This window comes from Xenopus tropicalis, chromosome 3 (assembly GCF_000004195.4).
Source record: "Xenopus tropicalis strain Nigerian chromosome 3, UCB_Xtro_10.0, whole genome shotgun sequence".
Classification (NCBI taxonomy): domain Eukaryota; kingdom Metazoa; phylum Chordata; class Amphibia; order Anura; family Pipidae; genus Xenopus; species Xenopus tropicalis.
Window position 1 is genome coordinate 129,969,095 of NC_030679.2, and position 18,737 is coordinate 129,987,831.

The 18,737-nt window shown below is 40.7% G+C and overlaps 1 protein-coding gene across 1 annotated transcript in view; it reads right to left on the reverse strand.

Moving 5' to 3' along the window:
- Nucleotides 1-785: 785 nt before the first annotated feature.
- The window catches only part of bin3 (bridging integrator 3), a 32,564-nt gene continuing 14,612 nt past the window's right edge, over nucleotides 786-18,737 (reverse strand). The window contains exons 2-9 of the mRNA NM_001030490.1: nucleotides 14,790-14,835; nucleotides 13,797-13,837; nucleotides 13,475-13,536; nucleotides 13,262-13,398; nucleotides 12,045-12,085; nucleotides 7,821-7,962; nucleotides 5,486-5,620; nucleotides 786-3,905 (exon numbers count right to left, since the gene is read on the reverse strand). Of these exons, the coding sequence (NP_001025661.1) occupies nucleotides 3,759-3,905; nucleotides 5,486-5,620; nucleotides 7,821-7,962; nucleotides 12,045-12,085; nucleotides 13,262-13,398; nucleotides 13,475-13,536; nucleotides 13,797-13,837; nucleotides 14,790-14,835 (751 nt within the window). The 3' untranslated portion in view covers nucleotides 786-3,758. The remainder of the gene's footprint in view (nucleotides 3,906-5,485; nucleotides 5,621-7,820; nucleotides 7,963-12,044; nucleotides 12,086-13,261; nucleotides 13,399-13,474; nucleotides 13,537-13,796; nucleotides 13,838-14,789; nucleotides 14,836-18,737) is intronic.

Sequence of the window (18,737 nt, forward strand, 5' to 3'; positions counted from 1 at the left end):
GAAGGCCGGCTTGGGACGATGGGGATGGAACGAGACCCCCAGTAAAATGCAAAAGCACAATGCATTACCCATTTATTATGGTGGCATGAACTTGATTTTTGAGGCTTTAATAGAGATAAAGTAAATATCTCACATAGTGTAACTAATTCAACACACTGGGTTATATTCATAAATTCTATAAAAAAAAACAAAAAACGCCAGCATTGCAGGAACTATTTGAACAACAGCACCATCTAGTGATAATATGTGTAAGTGCATCCAAGATCAGTGCTCCCATTTAGAAGGTATTCATTCACTTTGTTACTTGTTACTTATTTTTCATTACTTATCTTACAGGCCCTCTCCTATTCATATGCCAGCTTCTCAGTTCAAACTGCTTCCTGGTTGCTAAGATAATGTAAACCCTAGCAACCAGATACCGGCTGAAATTGCAAACGGGAGAGTTTCTGAACAAAAACTAAAGTCATTAAACAACTAAAAATAAAAAATTTCGGCCAATTGCAAATTGTCTTATAATATTACTCTTTATATCATACTAAAAGTTATCTCAAAGGAGAACAACCCCTTTAACTAAAAGATACAAATGCAGCTTTGTGTATAGAGCTATGTCTCTATATTTACATGAGTATATACGGAAGTTAAAGGGAAGATACACCGCAGTGCTTAATAATACATGTACACAAATGAAACAATCTCCTCATATGGGAAGGCAGTGTTCCTCTGAGGACAGACAAAGCAAGGACTCCCTTATTCCAAAGTACATTGGGAAAGAAAACAAGAAAACACCACATATGAGAGCATTTTATTTAAAAAAAAAAAGCTTTCAATCTGTAACAAGATTAGATACTAGTAGTAAAATAAAGGACCTTTCTGTACACAGTTTAATTACATAGAAGACATTGCAGTAGCAGGTTTGTAAACTGGCTTGTAAAGGCAAATTATAGAGGGGGGCTACAGAATGATATGTGTGGGAAGGCACAACGGAGATGATGGAGAAAGCAAGATAAAAGGAAAAGAGAACTGGAGGAATGTAGTGTGCATAGGGTTTGGGAAGGAAGAAGGCTGAAAGAGAATGCTGGGAACTATAATCCCCCAGCAGCCACAGGGGTGGCCATTAGTATGTAAGACAGGGCAGGAGAAGGGGAAGAGAGAGGAAAGTTCCGTGCAGATAATTCTGTGAGTGGACATGTGTGTATAGATGGCTGTATCTGTCTGTATGGGGTCAAGCAGCTCAGGTTTGTCAGTAGCACAGCGTGCATCAGTAGGTAATATCGGTGTGTGGATCACTGGACGGATGTGGGGTAATCTTCCTGATAGCAGGACACAGAGGAAAGGGAGTATTGTGATTACTAAGCGAGAGTCTCAGATCATATTGTACAGATACGGATTCAGTGGGACCAGCAACCCTTAGTTTAACCATGAATACCTCTCCAACCCAAGTAACAGGATGATGGAACACAAGGCTTTTCTGCTTGATTATTTCAGTCGGGGGTGAAGCCCCTGAAAACACCCAAGTAGCCCCTCACTGAGTTGGGAACACTGGGCAGTGGCTACACCTGCAGGAGGGAAACATCTTGTGCTCCATCAGCCCTGGGAACCTGTTCTCAAACAAACCCCCTGACATAAAGTACTATAATAAAATCACCTAGGAGAATATTGCCAATGAGCTGCTACAACTGTCTGTAAGCTGCCTGGGGCCCATCTCAGGTTACCCTCAGTATCTTCCTCTTCCCCAGAGCACCCCAAGACCAAGAACTGGTAAACACTTCATATTTACACAAAGATGGACAATTCCTCATTTCTAAATCTCATATCTGATTCCGAGGTGCAAAATATTAAGGCACATAGAACCATGTGTATTCATGAAACAGTCACGTGACACCCCCTAACCCCCGGGGGCCGAACACAATTCACTTGCAAACACTGATGGGCACTACAACATAACCTGTGTGACTGGAGCTCTCACAATTGGAGGTCTCACAGGTAAGCACCCATAGAAAGAGGTCCAATTCCCCAACCAGACAGCAGGGTAATGGAAGCTGCAAGCCTTACAGAGTACAAAACTGTTGATGTTGGTAAATGCTAAAAACAAGCAAATAGTTTTTCTCCAGGCCTATTCTACACTATATTCTAGTTAGTGTTCTACATAAACCGTCTATATAACAATGCTGAAATACATAACTAGGCAGTAATGTATAACTCGGTTAATGCTAACCAGTAGCCCTATACTAGCCTCCCAATAGCTGCCCAATTCCAAGAAATCATGAAAACTACAATTTAGCTAACAGTGGTTCAGTACCTTTGTAATAGGGCAATTTAGTGTTATAACATATCATTTCCCTATACAGGTATGGGACCCCTTTTCCAGAAACCAGTTATCCAGAAAGTTCCGAATTACGGAAAAGCCACCTGCCATAGACTCCATTATAAGCAAATAATTCAAATTTTTAAAAATGATTCCCTTTTCTCTCTAATAATAAAACAGTACCTTGTACTTGATCCCAACTAAGATATAATTACCCCTTATTGGGGTCAGAACAGCCCTATTGGGTTTATTTAATGGTTAAATGATTCCCTTTTCTCTGTAATAATAAAACAGTACCTGTACTTGTTCCCAACTAAGATATAATTACCCCTTATTGGGGGCAGAACAGCCCTATTGGGTTTATTTAATGGTTAAATGATTCCCTTTTCTCTCTAATAATAAAACAGTACCTGTACTTGATCCCAACTAAGATATAATTACCCCTTATTGGGGGCAGAACAGCCCTATTGGGTTTATTTAATGGTTAAATGATTCCCTTTTCTCTGTAATAATAAAACAGTACCTTGTACTTGATCCCAACTAAGATATAATTAATCCTTCTTGGAGACGAAACAAGACTATTAGGTTTATTTAATATTTAAATGATTTTTAGCAGACTTAAGTTATGGAGATCCAAATTACAGAAAGATCCCTTATCTGGAAAACTCCAGGTTCCAAGCATTCTGGATAACAGGTCCCATACCTGTACTAGGAGGCACCCTTGCTACCGGCCTCCACCTCCTATCAAACCTTTAGCTTAACAGTTCAAGCATCTAGTCCCAGTGACAGGTTAAGTCTATAGGAGAAGTTCTGAAAGCTGTAGCTCATCATTATCTAGACCAGTGATACCCAACCAGTGACTCGCAAGCAACATGCTACTCCCCTTGGATGTTGCTCCCAGTGGCCTCAAAGTAGCTGCTTATTTCTGAATTTCAGGTTTGGAGGCAAGAGCCAAACAGAGCCTCCTATAGGCTGTCAGACCACATCTTGTGTTGATCCCCAACTCCCCCCAAAAAGTTGGAGACCCCTGATCTAGATGGTCTCCAATCATCCATGCCTGCTTTAATGGGAATCAGTATCTATTTCAAACATGTTACACAAGCCCATCAATGTCTGCTAATCTGCTCTCTTTCTCTGAGTAATGCCCTATCCCTTTATCCTAATGCCTTGCAATTCCCTAAGAATTTACAGAAATCACCATAATGAAAAACAAAGTTAGATATGAGTAATGGGCAGTCGGTAGAAGCCAAACCCACCAGCTGAGCAATCGTTTGCCATTGCAGACGGATCCCTTTATATAATGGTGCAGTCTCAGCAATAGTACTGATTGCTCATTCAGATGGGACTGGCTGCTCCCAGTGCCTGACTGCCCTAGCTTACAGTTACCTGAGGGTAAAAAACTCTTTATCAGTTTATATTAATTTAAAGATGGAGTGCCTGTGGGGTTCAGTGGTCAGTCGTCTGCAACTATGGAAAGTGAACGCAGCTCTGCCAGTCTGGCTTCATTCTCCTGCTCTCGCTCTGCATCAGATAGCTGCACCTCATCCACCTGCTGTGCCAGGTCCCCGAACACTCGGGACATCTCTGTGTAATAGACTACCTGCAAAAGTTTAATTTGTAATGATTAGCAGGGGCAACAGGAGTAATTATAGGGAAAGGACATATGGAGTAATTGGGAGGGGCTATATGGAGCAATAAGTAATGTTATAAGGAGGGGATGTATAGAGCAACAGTAGGAATTATAAGAGGGTTACACACAATTATAAGGAAGAGATATATGTAGGAATAGGAGGAGTTATAGGGAGGGGTTATATGGAGCAATAGGACAAGTTATAGGGAGGGGTTATATGAATTAATAAGTTATAGGGAGGGGTTATATGTATAAATAGGAGGAGTTATATGTATAAATAGGAGGAGTTATAGGGGTAGAGGGGTTATATGTATAAATAGGAGGAGTTATATGTATAAATAGGAGGAGTTATAGGGAGGGGTTTTATGTATAAATAGGAGGGGTTATATGTAGGAATAGAAGGAGTTATAGGGAGGGGTTATATGTAGGAATAGAAGGAGTTATAGGGAGGGGTTATATGTAGGAATACAATGAGTTATAGGGAGAGGTTATATGTAGGAATAGAAAGAGTTATAGGGAGAGGTTATATGTAGGAATAGAAAGTTATAGGGAGGGGTTATATGTAGGAATAGAAAGAGTTATAGGGAGGGGTTATATATAGGAATTGAAGGAGTTATGGGGGGGGTTATATGTATAAATAGGAGGAGTTATAGGGGGGTAATATGTAGGAATAGGAGGAGTTATAGGGGGTAATATGTAGGAATAGGAGTTATGGGGAGGCGTTATATGGAGAACTGGAAGATGTTATAAGGAGGCATTATACAGAGTAACAGTAAAAATGATAATGCGGTTTTATGGAGGAATATGGAGGGTTATTTGGAGAAATGGAAGATGTTATGTAATGCTACACGGCGCAACATGAGGAATTTAAGAGGACATATACCCGTAAAATTTCTTAAATGGGACCCATCCCCCAAAGAAATAATTCCAAATTCTTTCCTATTGTGCTACAATATGAACAAAATATGCAAATAAACTTTACTTACACCATCTACATTATATTAATCTTTATTCCTTCAGTCTTGGAATTTACAAATCACAGAAAACAGGTAGGCACCATTTTGCGGACACTGCTATTTAAGAAAGTTTTGTATCATTTGAAAATGTTATTAATGTGAAAGAATTAGGGCCTGAGGCACACACCATGCCCAGGATACAATTATAAACAATGAGGAGGGAGGAGCAATGCAAGGAGTGCAGTGACATCTAGGAAGTGCAGAGTGGAAAGTGACTGACTGCCCCACAGGCAATATATGATTGACAACTTAGATCTCTAAATGGGTTTATAACAATAAAAGAATTTGGGTTTCATGTTTATTTTGAAAAGGACTTTTTTTTAATACAGTTTATGTCTGGGTTACAGGTCCCCTGACAGCGCATGACAGAGGCAAGGGGGAATTATTTGTTTAAGCAGTCTAACAATGTATAATGTTATATTAATCTATAGAATGCAGCCTTCACGGGGAGGCTGAGCCTTCATTATTTCTCATTATTATCTGGCTATTAGGAACTTGAATTTCCATGCGAATGACATGTCACAGCATCCTTACCTGCGCCCGGATCAGCGACTGGAAACTGGGTTTGAAGAAATCTGTACGACTGTTATAAAACTTTGGCATCTCATCCAAGAGCTGGCGATTCTTAGCCTCAAAGTCTTCACGGACAGGACGCAGCTCTTCCCGAGCCTAGAGAGATGAGAGCAACATGGCACGAAATAAGCTCAGAGTGTGTTTTGCACTAAAACAATTGTAAGTGATTTTTTAGTAGACTTGAGGTATGGAAGACCCAAATTACAGGAAGACCCCTTATCCGGAAACCCCAAGGTCCTGAGGATTCTGGATAACAGGGCCAATACCTGTACATACAGGTGTCTGTACTTGGCATAAATCATATGTAGCATCCTGTAACTAAGGGGTCTTCCCCATTTGGGACCTTTTGAACCGTGCACCTGTTCTTCCTTATCCCCCTTTTCTGCTCTGCTGGGCCCCCCTCTATGCAGGGGAGAAGTTGCACCTATTTGGTACCAACCAGACTGCACTGGCTCCTTGAAATGCATTATGCATTACCAAATACATTTGGTCTGTTCCATATAAAAAGATTGGATAAACAGGTAAAGCTAAGAATTTAGAATTGGCCCCCAATAGTTACCCCGTATGGCCACCGACAGCACCTCTTTAGACTTATAAAACAATAAAAAGTGTTTATTCAAGCTTGAAAAAGGCCAATGGTAGCCTCAAACGTTGCTATTATCTAAGGTCTAAAGCTGGCCATACACGCACCAATATTCGGTGCGTGTATGGCAAGTCGGCGAGTAAACCGATATCGCAGGAGGCTGCTGATCGACTCGCCGATCGAGCGGGTTAAAAGATTTTGATCGGGCGCCATAGAAGGTGCCTGATCAAAATCTGCCTTCAGGGCTGAATCGGCAGAAGGAGGTAGAAATCCTATTGTTTCTACCTCCTTATCTGCCGTTTCAGCCCTGAACAGTTAGTGGCTGATTGAACGATCTTTCGTGCGACCGATGGTCGCACAAAAGATCGGAAATTGGCACGTGTGTGGCCACCTTAAGCCATGTGTTTTGAATATGGGCAAAGGCATTTTTACGTTGCTTTTTTAAAAACTTGGGTTCAAGTGTAAATACACAAATAAAACCACATTCAACTGATAATGTGCGTTTCCCAGCCAAATGTAGTGAGGTAAGGTGGCCCAGCGTTATTACATAACATAATTCCAACAGGAAAGCTACACCACTAATATGTACGGGCACAACCACCTCGCAAGAGTTTTGCTGCCATTTTGCAAATGTGCAGTGTATTTCAGCTTAGTGTATCTGCTGCCATGTGGATGCCGTGTTGATCTAAGGAACAGAGTTTTGTAGACATATTGACGTTGTGATGGCATAGCCTGGCGGATGTTGGCTTGTAAGCAGCCTGTGTGATTACAATGCTGTATAGCCCATCATTGCCTATAGGGGCTGCATGATGCATATTTACACTTGAATTCCTGGTTTCAAAAAGGCGGCATAAAATCACCCAGTGTGCCCTTGTCCTATAGAGTTTTTATCAGTTTATAAGCCTGGAGAGGAGCTGTTTGTTTGTTCTATAAAGTACTAAGTGATGGGTTATGGCTATTTAGGAAAGTACACCTAACTGTGATTCTGCGTAGATATAAGAGCTGATTCTGAAGTTTGTGACATCCACCTGACAAGAGAACAAAATACTACCTCCAAGTAAGATCCAATTGTATGGGAGCCATTGTTGCATTAGAATAGCAGCCCCAGCCATATAGAGCTGTGACTAGTTGCTTAATAATAGCAAGCCAAATAGTCCCTAACAACCTATGAACATATCATATACGTAAATCATGGCTCACTGACAGGCAGGCACAAATATTAAGGGTGTGGGTTGGATTAGCTACAAGTGGTATTAGCTCCTACACAAAATAAGGTTCCAGGCACCATGCATCACTATGATTCAGTTCCAGCATAAATGAGATATGACTCGCAAACCTATCTGGAACATTTATGTGTATCATGCACTGGGCTGGATTTACAAATGACACATTGTTACAATTCTACTTTTTTTTTTTTATGCATTTGTGTTTTTTGATAATGTAACCACTGACACTTCCAATTCCTGCTGAAACAACACTCCCAGTATCGCAGGGAAAACCCCAGATGGATGCTGTAAGCTTACGCTCTGAAGGCATGATGTTAGGCCTCCTTGCTGACCATAGACAAAAAGCCCCTATTAGAATATGTGGTGTGTACTAAGCAAACCACTCAACTTGCAGTCATTACTAGTCAGGCACCACTCCTTGTCACTGACCCCATCATATATCCCTAGGATGTTTGTAGGATGTTCCCTTTGCCATTCCAAATCTTACCTGGTGCAGCTTTGCAATCATTGCTCCGGTTTTATCTTTTTCCTCGTATTTCTCCACCTTGGTCTGAAGTCGCTTGTACTCCTGAAGAGCCTGCTCCCTGCGCTTAACCGCCATGTTTAGGGAAGGGAAGACACTGCTATACCTGTGGGCCAGATTCTTAGTTTAAAAACAAGTATGGCAGCTGATCTACAAAAGGCATTCACTGACTAAATTAAGTATTCCTCTTATTTATCGTTCCTAACCCTCTTTGTTTAGCAAAGTAAGGGACGTAAGTACAAGCCTTACCCTTAAACAAAGAAATAGCTCAAGGTTATTGATGAAATTACAGAAGAAAAAATAATTTTTCTTCTCTTTTCTCTTGATTGTATAATAGTTTATTCTCAGCCTGTCTAAAGGTCAATGTTCCATAAGGCAATTCTCCATTACCACAGATGCACCCAAAATCAAACAACCTACCCTTATTCTTAGTTGATGCAACCTTAGTTACACTGTTGGTACTGGCAGTTATCGGCCTATATAACATTAATCTAATGCTTTAGCTTTCTGCCATTTTTCCCCACAGTTTTACTGTCCTATACTTATGTAACATTTGAAATCCTGGCAGGGGAGGAGAGACTAAAACAGTTTACATATAGCAGGCAGGAACTATATAACCCACAATACATTGCAGTGTGATGTTCCTTTCCTCATTGACATCATGTGTACAGGGAATTGTGGGATTGGGAGAATGCAGGCTGAAGGCAGGCCGAGGACAGTCGACTACGGTTACATTTCTCAAATGTCTCAAAGTAGTCAGCCAGATCAGCAGGGGAACAGGGGACCAAGCTTAGAGAAATTTCCAAATCATATTATTACATTAAAACCATGAAAAGGCTGTATATTTTTTAATTGATGTATATTGTAATGTTGCTTGAAATTATGTTGACATTTCAAAAAGCTTAAGTTGTGTTTGGGTGGCGTTTCCCTTTATAGGTCTGGAAAGGAGAACTAAAAGAAGGGGAAGTAGACTGAGCCAAAAGGAATTTTAAAGTAAGAGAACTGGCATAGTAAATATAGACAGTGCCACAACCCGAGTTTGCTCACAGTCTGTATTAGAAACCAAAATCATGCTGTGTAATCCCCTCTAATATGTACAAATCATCTTTAAACTTTTTCAGTCCAGACAACCGACCACTAGTTTAATCCATCACACAACAAACCTACACGTTACAATTATGATCTTTCCCACAGTCATAGGAAAGATTGTCTGTCTACTCTACTAACAGTTGAATCGTCAGATATCCAGGTAAAAACAAAGGAATTCTTTACCCCTATCTAATGATTCAGCATTAACATTATGAAGTTCGGGGGCACCTTCAAAGGCACCCAATCAACGAGATGGCCAATATCCAAGGCTATTACTGATATTGATCGGCTTGTCTCCCACCATACGCACACAGATTATATTGTTAATATAATATTGGTGCGTGTATGGCCACCTTTAGTGTTTCAGTTATTCTGATAACAGTAAAGTTTATTTGCAAGCTGGGAGCAATATGGGAGGTTTTTATGGAAACACACTGTGTATGTGTGTGTGTGAAATAAAAATAGGCAGTGTCACCAAAACCCTGTGAGTGCCGACACTGCCTATTTTTATTTTACTACTACAGCTCTGGCACCCAGGTATTGTTTAAGTTTTTCGGTGTGCTCTCCATTCTGTGTTTTGTATATATGTGTGTATGTATATATATATATATATACAGTGGTGTGAAAAACTATTTGCCCCCTTCCTGGTTTCTTATTCTTTTGCATGTTTGTCACACTTAAATGTTTCTGCTCATCAAAAACCGTTAACTATTAGTCAAAGATAACATAATTGAACACAAAATGCAGTTTTTAAATGAAGGTTTACGTTATTAAGGGAGAAAAAAAACTCCAAATCTACATGGCCCTGTGTGAAAAAGTGATTGCCCCCCTTGTTAAAAAATAACTCACTGTGGTTTATCAATTTCAATTTTCAATTTCAATATCAATTTCTGTAGTCACCCCCAGGCCTGATTACTGCCACACCTGTTTCAATCAAGAAATCACTTAAATAGGAGCTACCTGACACAGAGAAGTAGCCCAAAAGCACCTCAAAAGCTAGACATCATGCCAAGATCCAAAGAAATTCAGGAACAAATGAGAACAAAAGTAATTGAGATCTATCAGTCTGGTAAAGGTTATAAAGCCATTTCTAAAGCTTTGGGACTCCAGCGAACCACAGTGAGAGCCATTATCCACAAATGGCAAAAACATGGAACAGTGGTGAACCTTCCCAGGAGTGGCCGGCAGACCAAAATTACCCCAAGAGCGCAGAGATAACTCATCCGAGAGGCCACAAAAGACCCCAGGACAACATCTAAAGAACTGCAGGCCTCACTTGCCTCAATTAAGGTCAGTGTTCACGACTCCACCATAAGAAAGAGACTGGGCAAAAACGGCCTGCATGGCAGATTTCCAAGGCGCAAACCACTTTTAAGCAAAAAGAACATTAAGGCTCGTCTCAATTTTGCTAAAAAACATCTCAATGATTGCCAAGACTTTTGGGAAAATATCTTGTGGACCGACGAGACAAAAGTTGAACTTTTTGGAAGGTGCGTGTCCCGTTACATCTGGCGTAAAAGTAACACAGCATTTCAGAAAAAGAACATCATACCAACAGTAAAATATGGTGGTGGTAGTGTGATGGTCTGGGGTTGTTTTGCTGCTTCAGGACCTGGAAGGCTTGCTGTGATAGATGGAACCATGAATTCTACTGTCTACCAAAAAATCCTGAAGGAGAATGTCCGGCCATCTGTTCGTCAACTCAAGCTGAAGTGATCTTGGGTGCTGCAGCAGGACAATGACCCAAAACACACCAGCAAATCCACCTCTGAATGGCTGAAGAAAAACAAAATGAAGACTTTGGAGTGGCCTAGTCAACGTCCTGACCTGAATCCTATTGAGATGTTGTGGCATGACCTTAAAAAGGCGGTTCATGCTAGAAAACCCTCAAATAAAGCTGAATTACAACAATTCTGCAAAGATGAGTGGGCCAAAATTCCTCCAGAGCGCTGTAAAAGACTCGTTGCAAGTTATCGCAAACGCTTGATTGCAGTTATTGCTGCTAAGGGTGGCCCAACCAGTTATTAGGTTCAGGGGGCAATTACTTTTTCACACAGGGCCATGTAGGTTTGGATTTTTTTTCTCCCTAAATAATAAAAACCCTCATTTAAAAACTGCATTTTGTGTTTACTTGTGTTATCTTTGACTAATAGTTAAATGTGTTTGATGATCAGAAACATTTTGTGTGACAAGCATGCAAAAGAATAAGAAATCAGGAAGGGGGCAAATAGTTTTTCACACCACTGTATATATATATATATATATATATATATAGGTGGCAACCAAAGTCTGAATATATGATTAGTATATTGTTTGCATGCAGGCTCAGCTAATCTAATTCTCAGAAGAGAAGGCTAATTAAAATATAGCCTCCTACTCACAACAATGTGGCCACTGCCCAGGGGACTTCCCACTAAGTGGATAAGACCATTTTCGAGCACAGCTATCAGACTCTTTCTCTGTAACCTGGAATCCCCTGTAAAGACTGGCACAAGATATACCCTTTGCCTTGGAACAAGGAACGCTGCTCTCTAATTTGAGCCGGCAACTTCTCTTCTGCCCACTGCAGCAGGCTACAGCCTCTACCCATCACAGGGAGCACAAAGCACCCAAATGCAAAAAAGGGATGGGGAAATAAATACAATGCTTAGGAGGCAGCCTGGCTACTGTATAGCAGGAGTCAGATGCCACCGATGCAAATGCGGATACTAAGGTGGAATACTGTACTATGCTGCTAAAGGGTAGATAACCTTCATATGTCACTGACACTTGGGGGTTTCCATGTTTCCAAAAAGGGCACAGATCATAATAAGGAAAGGCCCCAAATTGTATCCATTTAGTGGGGAGTCCCCCTGGCTTCTTTATATCCCAAAGTAGAAAGCTGACTACACACCTCACACATGCCTTTCTATACAGCCGGCACAAACACAAATATTACATTTCATAAAGACTGCAATGATGTCTACTCTCTTTAACTCTCACTGAATGCAAACAACAAGCATGTCCTATTCGATGGATCAAAGTTATGGATATATATTTTTAGAAATGCCAATTAAACACAATTCTGAGCATTGAGTATTACAGTGGGGCTCCCCTTACCGCTTCAGAGGATCCATCACAGTCTTCTGGACCTGGTTAACCTGAGAAAGGGAGGCACATTTACTCATCCATAGTTTAAATATAAACCATACATATTGAACAAAAGGAGAAATTCCAGGTATTATATGGCTCCCATTACTCAAGTGTTTTACCCTCAAACAGGAATGCTTGTGAAAAAATATATCATGAATGGCTGGGCCGAAATCTTATTTTTCCTAACATTACTATGTATTTTGAGAGACTAATAAAAATAAACCTCATATAACCTGATGTGGGATAACAGAAATTTCAGGACAGCCCTGCATGTTGCAATTTAAAAACTGAATCTGAAGTTAAACATATATGCTGAGGCTGCCAAATAGAATAGAAACTGGGTAAAGTGGATAAACTGAGCAAAATAAAAAAATGTATAAAATCTATAAAGGCTGGAGTAGGCAGATATCTAACATAATGGCCAGAACTCTACTTTCTGCTTTCAGTTCTCTAAACGCAGGCCAGATTCAAATGCAAACTAACTGAATAATTTTGCCCCATAAGGCCCCCTTCAAGTCAAGGATTGGTTACTGATTGATAACAGCTTAGAAAGCTGAAAGCAGGAAGTAGTGTTCTGGCCATTATGTTAGACATCTGCCCACTCCAGCCTTTATAGATTACATTTTTGCCTAACTAACTACATGGAAAACATTTTTTATTTTGCGCAGCCTGTCTATTTTGCCTATTTTCATTTTTACACGGTTCCTTTACAATCTGTATAGTTGTGAGGAGGTACACATAGCAGAGAGAGTAAAGTATCATTGCCACATACAATGGTACACAAATGGTACACCTTCCTTTATTTGGTGATAAGGCAGAATAAAAACAGGAGATTCAGAAGAGAAACCACAGGAATAAAAGGATGAATGGATTGAAGGGTGGGGGTTAGAAGTGCTGATTTTTGGCTTGTAAGCTAAAATGCTAGCCTTCAGTCTCAGACCAGTGCATCTTAATTAGAAAAAAAAAACAAAACACAATTTATAGACAGGCACTTGACTGGGATTCAAAATAGGCCCTGGTATTTCAACTACGCAAATGACCAAACTGCCCCCCACCAGCCCAAAAAATAGTGAGTGTCTATGGCATGTTACAGCAGCCCCTCTGGCATTTGCCAGAACCCACAGATTGCCAGTCTGGCCCTGGAAGTGCATCAAGTGTACCAAGGCTAGTGATCAGTTATATACCTTTTCCTGGTTGAAGGCATCCATACGTTTCATGGCTGTGTCAAGTGCCGTTACCATCTGGAGGAAATCTGCATCTGGCTCACACAAGGGATTCCCCAACAGATCAGAGGAGATCCTGACTGCTGACTTAGACATTGCTAGGAGAAAGCATGAAGAATTATAAGAAAAGCCCTACTAAATCAGAATGTGTAAGAAATTAAAATTGAAATGTACCTAAATCGGCCTCAATACTTTTCTTCATGTCCTTCTGTAGTTTTTTGATCTGGTCTTCCAACCTGTGAGAAAAAGAGATATAATATTAATATATACATATAAACCAGATATAAATTAGGAAAACAGTAAAAAGCAGGGGAAAAGCTTGTCCTGTGGGTAAATAAGATACAGTTAGGCCGGGAATGTGAAATATAGACGCACGCATTAAAAACATATAGACATGCAGTTATTAGGAAGATGATACTACAAGCAGGCAAAGAAATGTGAATGGTATCAGTAGACAGCAAGGGAATACAGATTGGAAACATGGGATCATACTTACTGCTGGAGCTTGCCATATTCTCGTTCAAAGTCCCTTTCAACCTGTGTGTAAAGACAGTCGTTGAGAAATAATGAATAACAGAGTGCGATATTTGCAATATAATTAAGATACAGAGCCCTGAATCTGCTGGCTGTTTCCATTCCTTCTGTTGCTTCTCTCTACCCTGTGCATGTGTCCCTTTATCCTATCATCTCCATCTTCTTGTGCAAAAAAAACATTTTAAGTATTCATGCAGCCTTCTATTTTGATTAGGCATAACTGCCTTCTGTAGTGGGCATTTTGGTTTGTACCCAGTGACCATTGGCCATACACATTCCAATAATAATCTTTCCTGCAAAACTGTTTGTTTCCTCCATTGATGTTCAGAGATGATATGGAGGTAGAAACAATAGGGATTCTACCACCACCTGACGATTCAGCCCTAAACACAGATTTTGCTTCAAAATCTTTTGACCCGTACGAAACCTAGTTTTGTATGATACTATTGGTGCGTGTATGGCCAGCATAAGGGGACTGTGGATGGAACAATTAACTTGGGTGTAGGCTTTCCTTTTGCTTTCATTCAAATAGTGTGTTTTTATCATAAGGTTGATTATGCATTTGTTGTAGAAGGAACTAATAATAAATTTGCACATTTATAAACCTTGGTTTGGCTCCCTTATTAACCAGTCTGGGTGCCACTGAAATCTGGATGCTCTACTGGTCTATGTCAACAGTAGCCCCTCTAGCCTTTGCCAGTCCAAGTCTCGTTCATGTCTTTCTGAACTGACATGGAACCCCTCCATCTAAATCTAAGGCATTTACATTTAATAAAGCCAGTCTCCTAGAATGCACATGCATATTAGCTAAACTGAAGAAATTTGCTTTTACTTTTAGATGATGGTCTCTCCGTAAAATTTTTTGGATCTGTCACCGACCGTAGCAAACCCTCTAATTCTGAGGCAACTACACATGTATCTTTAATGCAGCTGACCAGAAAAGATAAGTACTTACAGTCTTGGGGACAATCTGCTTCTTAGGTCCACCCTTGAACAAATTCCTAAGGAGAAAGAGAGATACGTTACTTTAGCTGTACAAGTATGGGAAGTGTGAAATACTACTCCATGCACAAATGGCTTCTGATAGTTACTGTGTCGCTACAGGCTAAGGGGCAGATTTATCAAAATGTGACTTTAGAACTTAATAAATAAAATAATAAATAATTCCTATGGGATTTTAGAAGCCTATTTATCAATGGGTGAAAGAGGGAATTTTGGCTTCATTACATGGGGGGGGACAGGCACTGGAGGGTAAAACTGCCCTTGGGGAGGAAAGGACACTAAAGCTGGCCATACACGCACCGATAATATCGTACAAAACCTCGTTTCGTACGATATTCGGTGAGTGTATGGCAAGTCGGCGAATCGCAGGAACCTGCTGATATCGGTCAACTCGCCGATCGGGCGCCATAGAAGGCGCCTGACCAAAATCTGCCTTCAGCGCTGAATCGGCAGAAGGAGGTAGAAATCCTATTGTTTCTACCTCCTTATCTGCCTGTTTCAGCGCTGAAGGTTAGTGGCTGATCTGACGATCTTTCGTGCGACCGATGGTCGCATGAAAGATCGTCAGATCGCCACGTGTGTGGCCACCTTAAGAGAACAAAGGTTTTGACAGACCTCCCAGGGGGTCGGTCCGGCTGTCCCTGGCAGGCTACACCCCCTCCAGGAGGCTGTCCCTACCTAGAATGTAACAAGTAGAACTTTAAGTAGAACTAAAGAACAAAGATATTTCACCATTGTTAAATGTAAATTAGTGAAATGTGATTGGCTGTTGTTGGATCCGCCCACTTTACTAAATTTGGGACGTCACCCATTGCACCCATTGACTGCGCAAAGTTTGGGAACCCTGGCATTAAACCAGTAAAATTCAATAGGTGAAATCTGATCCGATTGGCTGTTGGTTGCCCCACCCATTTTCAAACCTAAAACTGCAGGTTCCAGGTGTTAATACTGTGAGAATGGCAGCAGGTTGAATTTCCCCATTGAAAGTCATTGGGTAAAATCTGATCTGATGGAATTAAAAGCAAAAGATTGGCTCTATGCACACTATCGGCTTACAGGGGGCTTTATTTGGTAGTAAATTTTGTTTTATTTATTTTAGTATCCTTATATACATAACAGAGGGGACTGTACCCCCTATATAATGTTTATGTGCTGTGTATTTTCACCCCCATGCTAGGGACAAGCAGTCAGTTCCCTGGCAGTCAGGCTGGCACTTCCGTTCTGTTTATTCCTAGCCCTGTCTCATCCTCTTCCCTGTGCCCACAGTACCTATAATTATGGGCAGGTAACCACTAGCTTTACCATGGCCTCCATCCTGTTTATTGTTACAGCTCTGTGAGATAATCAACAACTAGGTTCAAAAAAGCTTCCAACCCCATTGGTGTCAGACTGTAACCCTTTCCTCTCCAAAGAGCCGATGGATGCCACCCCTTCCATTTGTTCTGGCCTGAAACTATCTGTACACAGGCACTGGTAACTTTCAGATCTCTCAAATGAATGTCATGCTGTGGGGAGGCTTCCCCTATTAAGTGAAGAATGCAAAATCTATTTGCATTCCTAGACCCCATGTTACACTGAATTTCTATTAAGCAAAGATTACTCGGACAACGCTGCGCGCTGTAGCCTGGCACGATTCCCATTCAGCAGAGGTGTAAGCGGCTGCCTGTGGCAAGAAATATGTGTTATTTATGAAAAGAGTAGGAAGGGACATTAACCTATATTCCCATGTTTACTGCTTCATATGACTAATGAGAAACAGTGGGAGGGAGTGAGAGGGAGTAGGGAATCGGTAGCCAGGCATGGAGGTGGTACTGTACCCATCCTACAAAGGTGAGGGGCCGGAGCCATGTAGGAGTACATGTTTAGAGACGATACAAACATGGGGAATGATGGTAATTGTGGGGAAGGAACAGACAGAGAGCAAGGCATGAAGCATTAAGGCATATAACACATAGTGAGAGACAGAGGCTGAAAAATTATAACAGAGGTCCAAGAGAAGGGGATTAAGGGTAAGGAAATTACAAGGGTAAGGGTAATACTAGAATTGCTTATATTATATTGAAAAACCTAGACAGAAAGATCCTTGTTAAACATGGGCAGTAAGTCTAGGGACATAGAAGTCTAGAAGCATATTTTCAGCAGGCCAGACCACAAGGTACCAACAAATGAGCACCATGTAGCATATGAAGAATACTGTTTGGACAGACATGAGATCAAAATTCTGGAGGTCGGGTATAGCAGGAAGCGCAGGTTCCTGGAGGCCGGGTATAGCAGGATGCGCAGGTTCCTGGAGGCCGGGTATAGCAGGAAGCGCAGGTTCCTGGAGGCCGGGTACAGCAGTAATACAGTACGTTGCGGTGAAAAATTGATGAGATTATAATGAAAAGCAACCAGAAGGTTTTAGTTCTATTAGCTTTAGCTGTGCCTTCCCCCAGCTTTGCCTCTAGATCCAACATGGACAGCCAGCCAAAACAATATATTCTTGAGTAAAAAAACAATTAGGAGCGACATTAACAAGTATTTTATCATATGAATGGAGACACTGATGTCCTAGGTACGATTCCAGCCAGGGCACACTACAAGGAACCACTTTATAAAACAGCACTTTAAGGTGGCCTGAATTACAGAAACGGAGCCTGCTTAACTAACTAGACACAACAAGCCACATTATATGACTAAGTACAGGTATTGGACCCCTTATCCGGAAACCCGTTATCCAGAAAGCTCCGAATTACGGAAAGCCTGTCTCCCATAGACTCCATTTTAATCAAATAATTTAGAATTTTAAAACTGATTTCCTTTTTCTCTGTAGTAATAAAACAGTACCTTGTAATTGATCCCAACTAAGATATAATTAATCCTTATTGGATGCAAAACAATCCTATTGGGGTAAATTAATGTTTTATTGATTTTTTAGCAGACTTAAGGTATGGAGATCCAAATTACGGAAAGACCCCTTATCCGGAATACCCTTGGTCCCGAGCGTTCTGGATAACGGGTCCTATACCTGTAATACTATTCAAAAAATGTATTAAAGAAACTACCGACAGGAAATGTACTGTAGTAAATGACTGGAGTATACCTTAAAGGTATTTACTGTAACTTATTAATAGGTCAGATACACTGCATCACGTGAAAAATATCAGCACATTTTAGGCACTCTCCAAAAATACTCATTAGCAGTTCCTGGCAGTTTTCTGTGCAGAGCAGGGGAAACTGTGGATTTCCATTACATATTAAAGTCACTTAGATTCATGGCAAGCATGCGCTAAGAATGGAATGGGAAATCGCACAGCAAATTACACATAATTGGCACCCGATTTTCCTAATGTGTGATAAGCATCCAGCCACATGAGCTGCACAGAACAAAAGACAGAAGACAATGAGAGACTGCATAACATCTAGACACATACACAAAAGCTCAGTCTGCACCCAGTTTTTGTTGTCATAAACTGCTGAGTGTGTGTATATATGTGTGTGTATATATATATATATATATATATATATAAAATAAGTTCAAGAATGGACAGCACACACTAAAGTGCAAAAAGTATATTAAAAGATCAAATTCATACTGTACACAAAATGCAGTATACAGTGGTGTGAAAAACTATTTGCCCCCTTCCTGATTTCTTATTCTTTTGCATGTTTGTCACACAAAATGTTTCTGATCATCAAACACATTTAACTATTAGTCAAAGATAACACAAGTAAACACAAAATGCAGTTTTTAAATGAGGGTTTTTATTATTTAGGGAGAAAAAAAATCCAAACCTACATGGCCCTGTGTGAAAAAGTAATTGCCCCCTGAACCTAATAACTGGTTGGGCCACCCTTAGCAGCAATAACTGCAATCAAGCGTTTGCGATAACTTGCAACGAGTCTTTTACAGCGCTCTGGA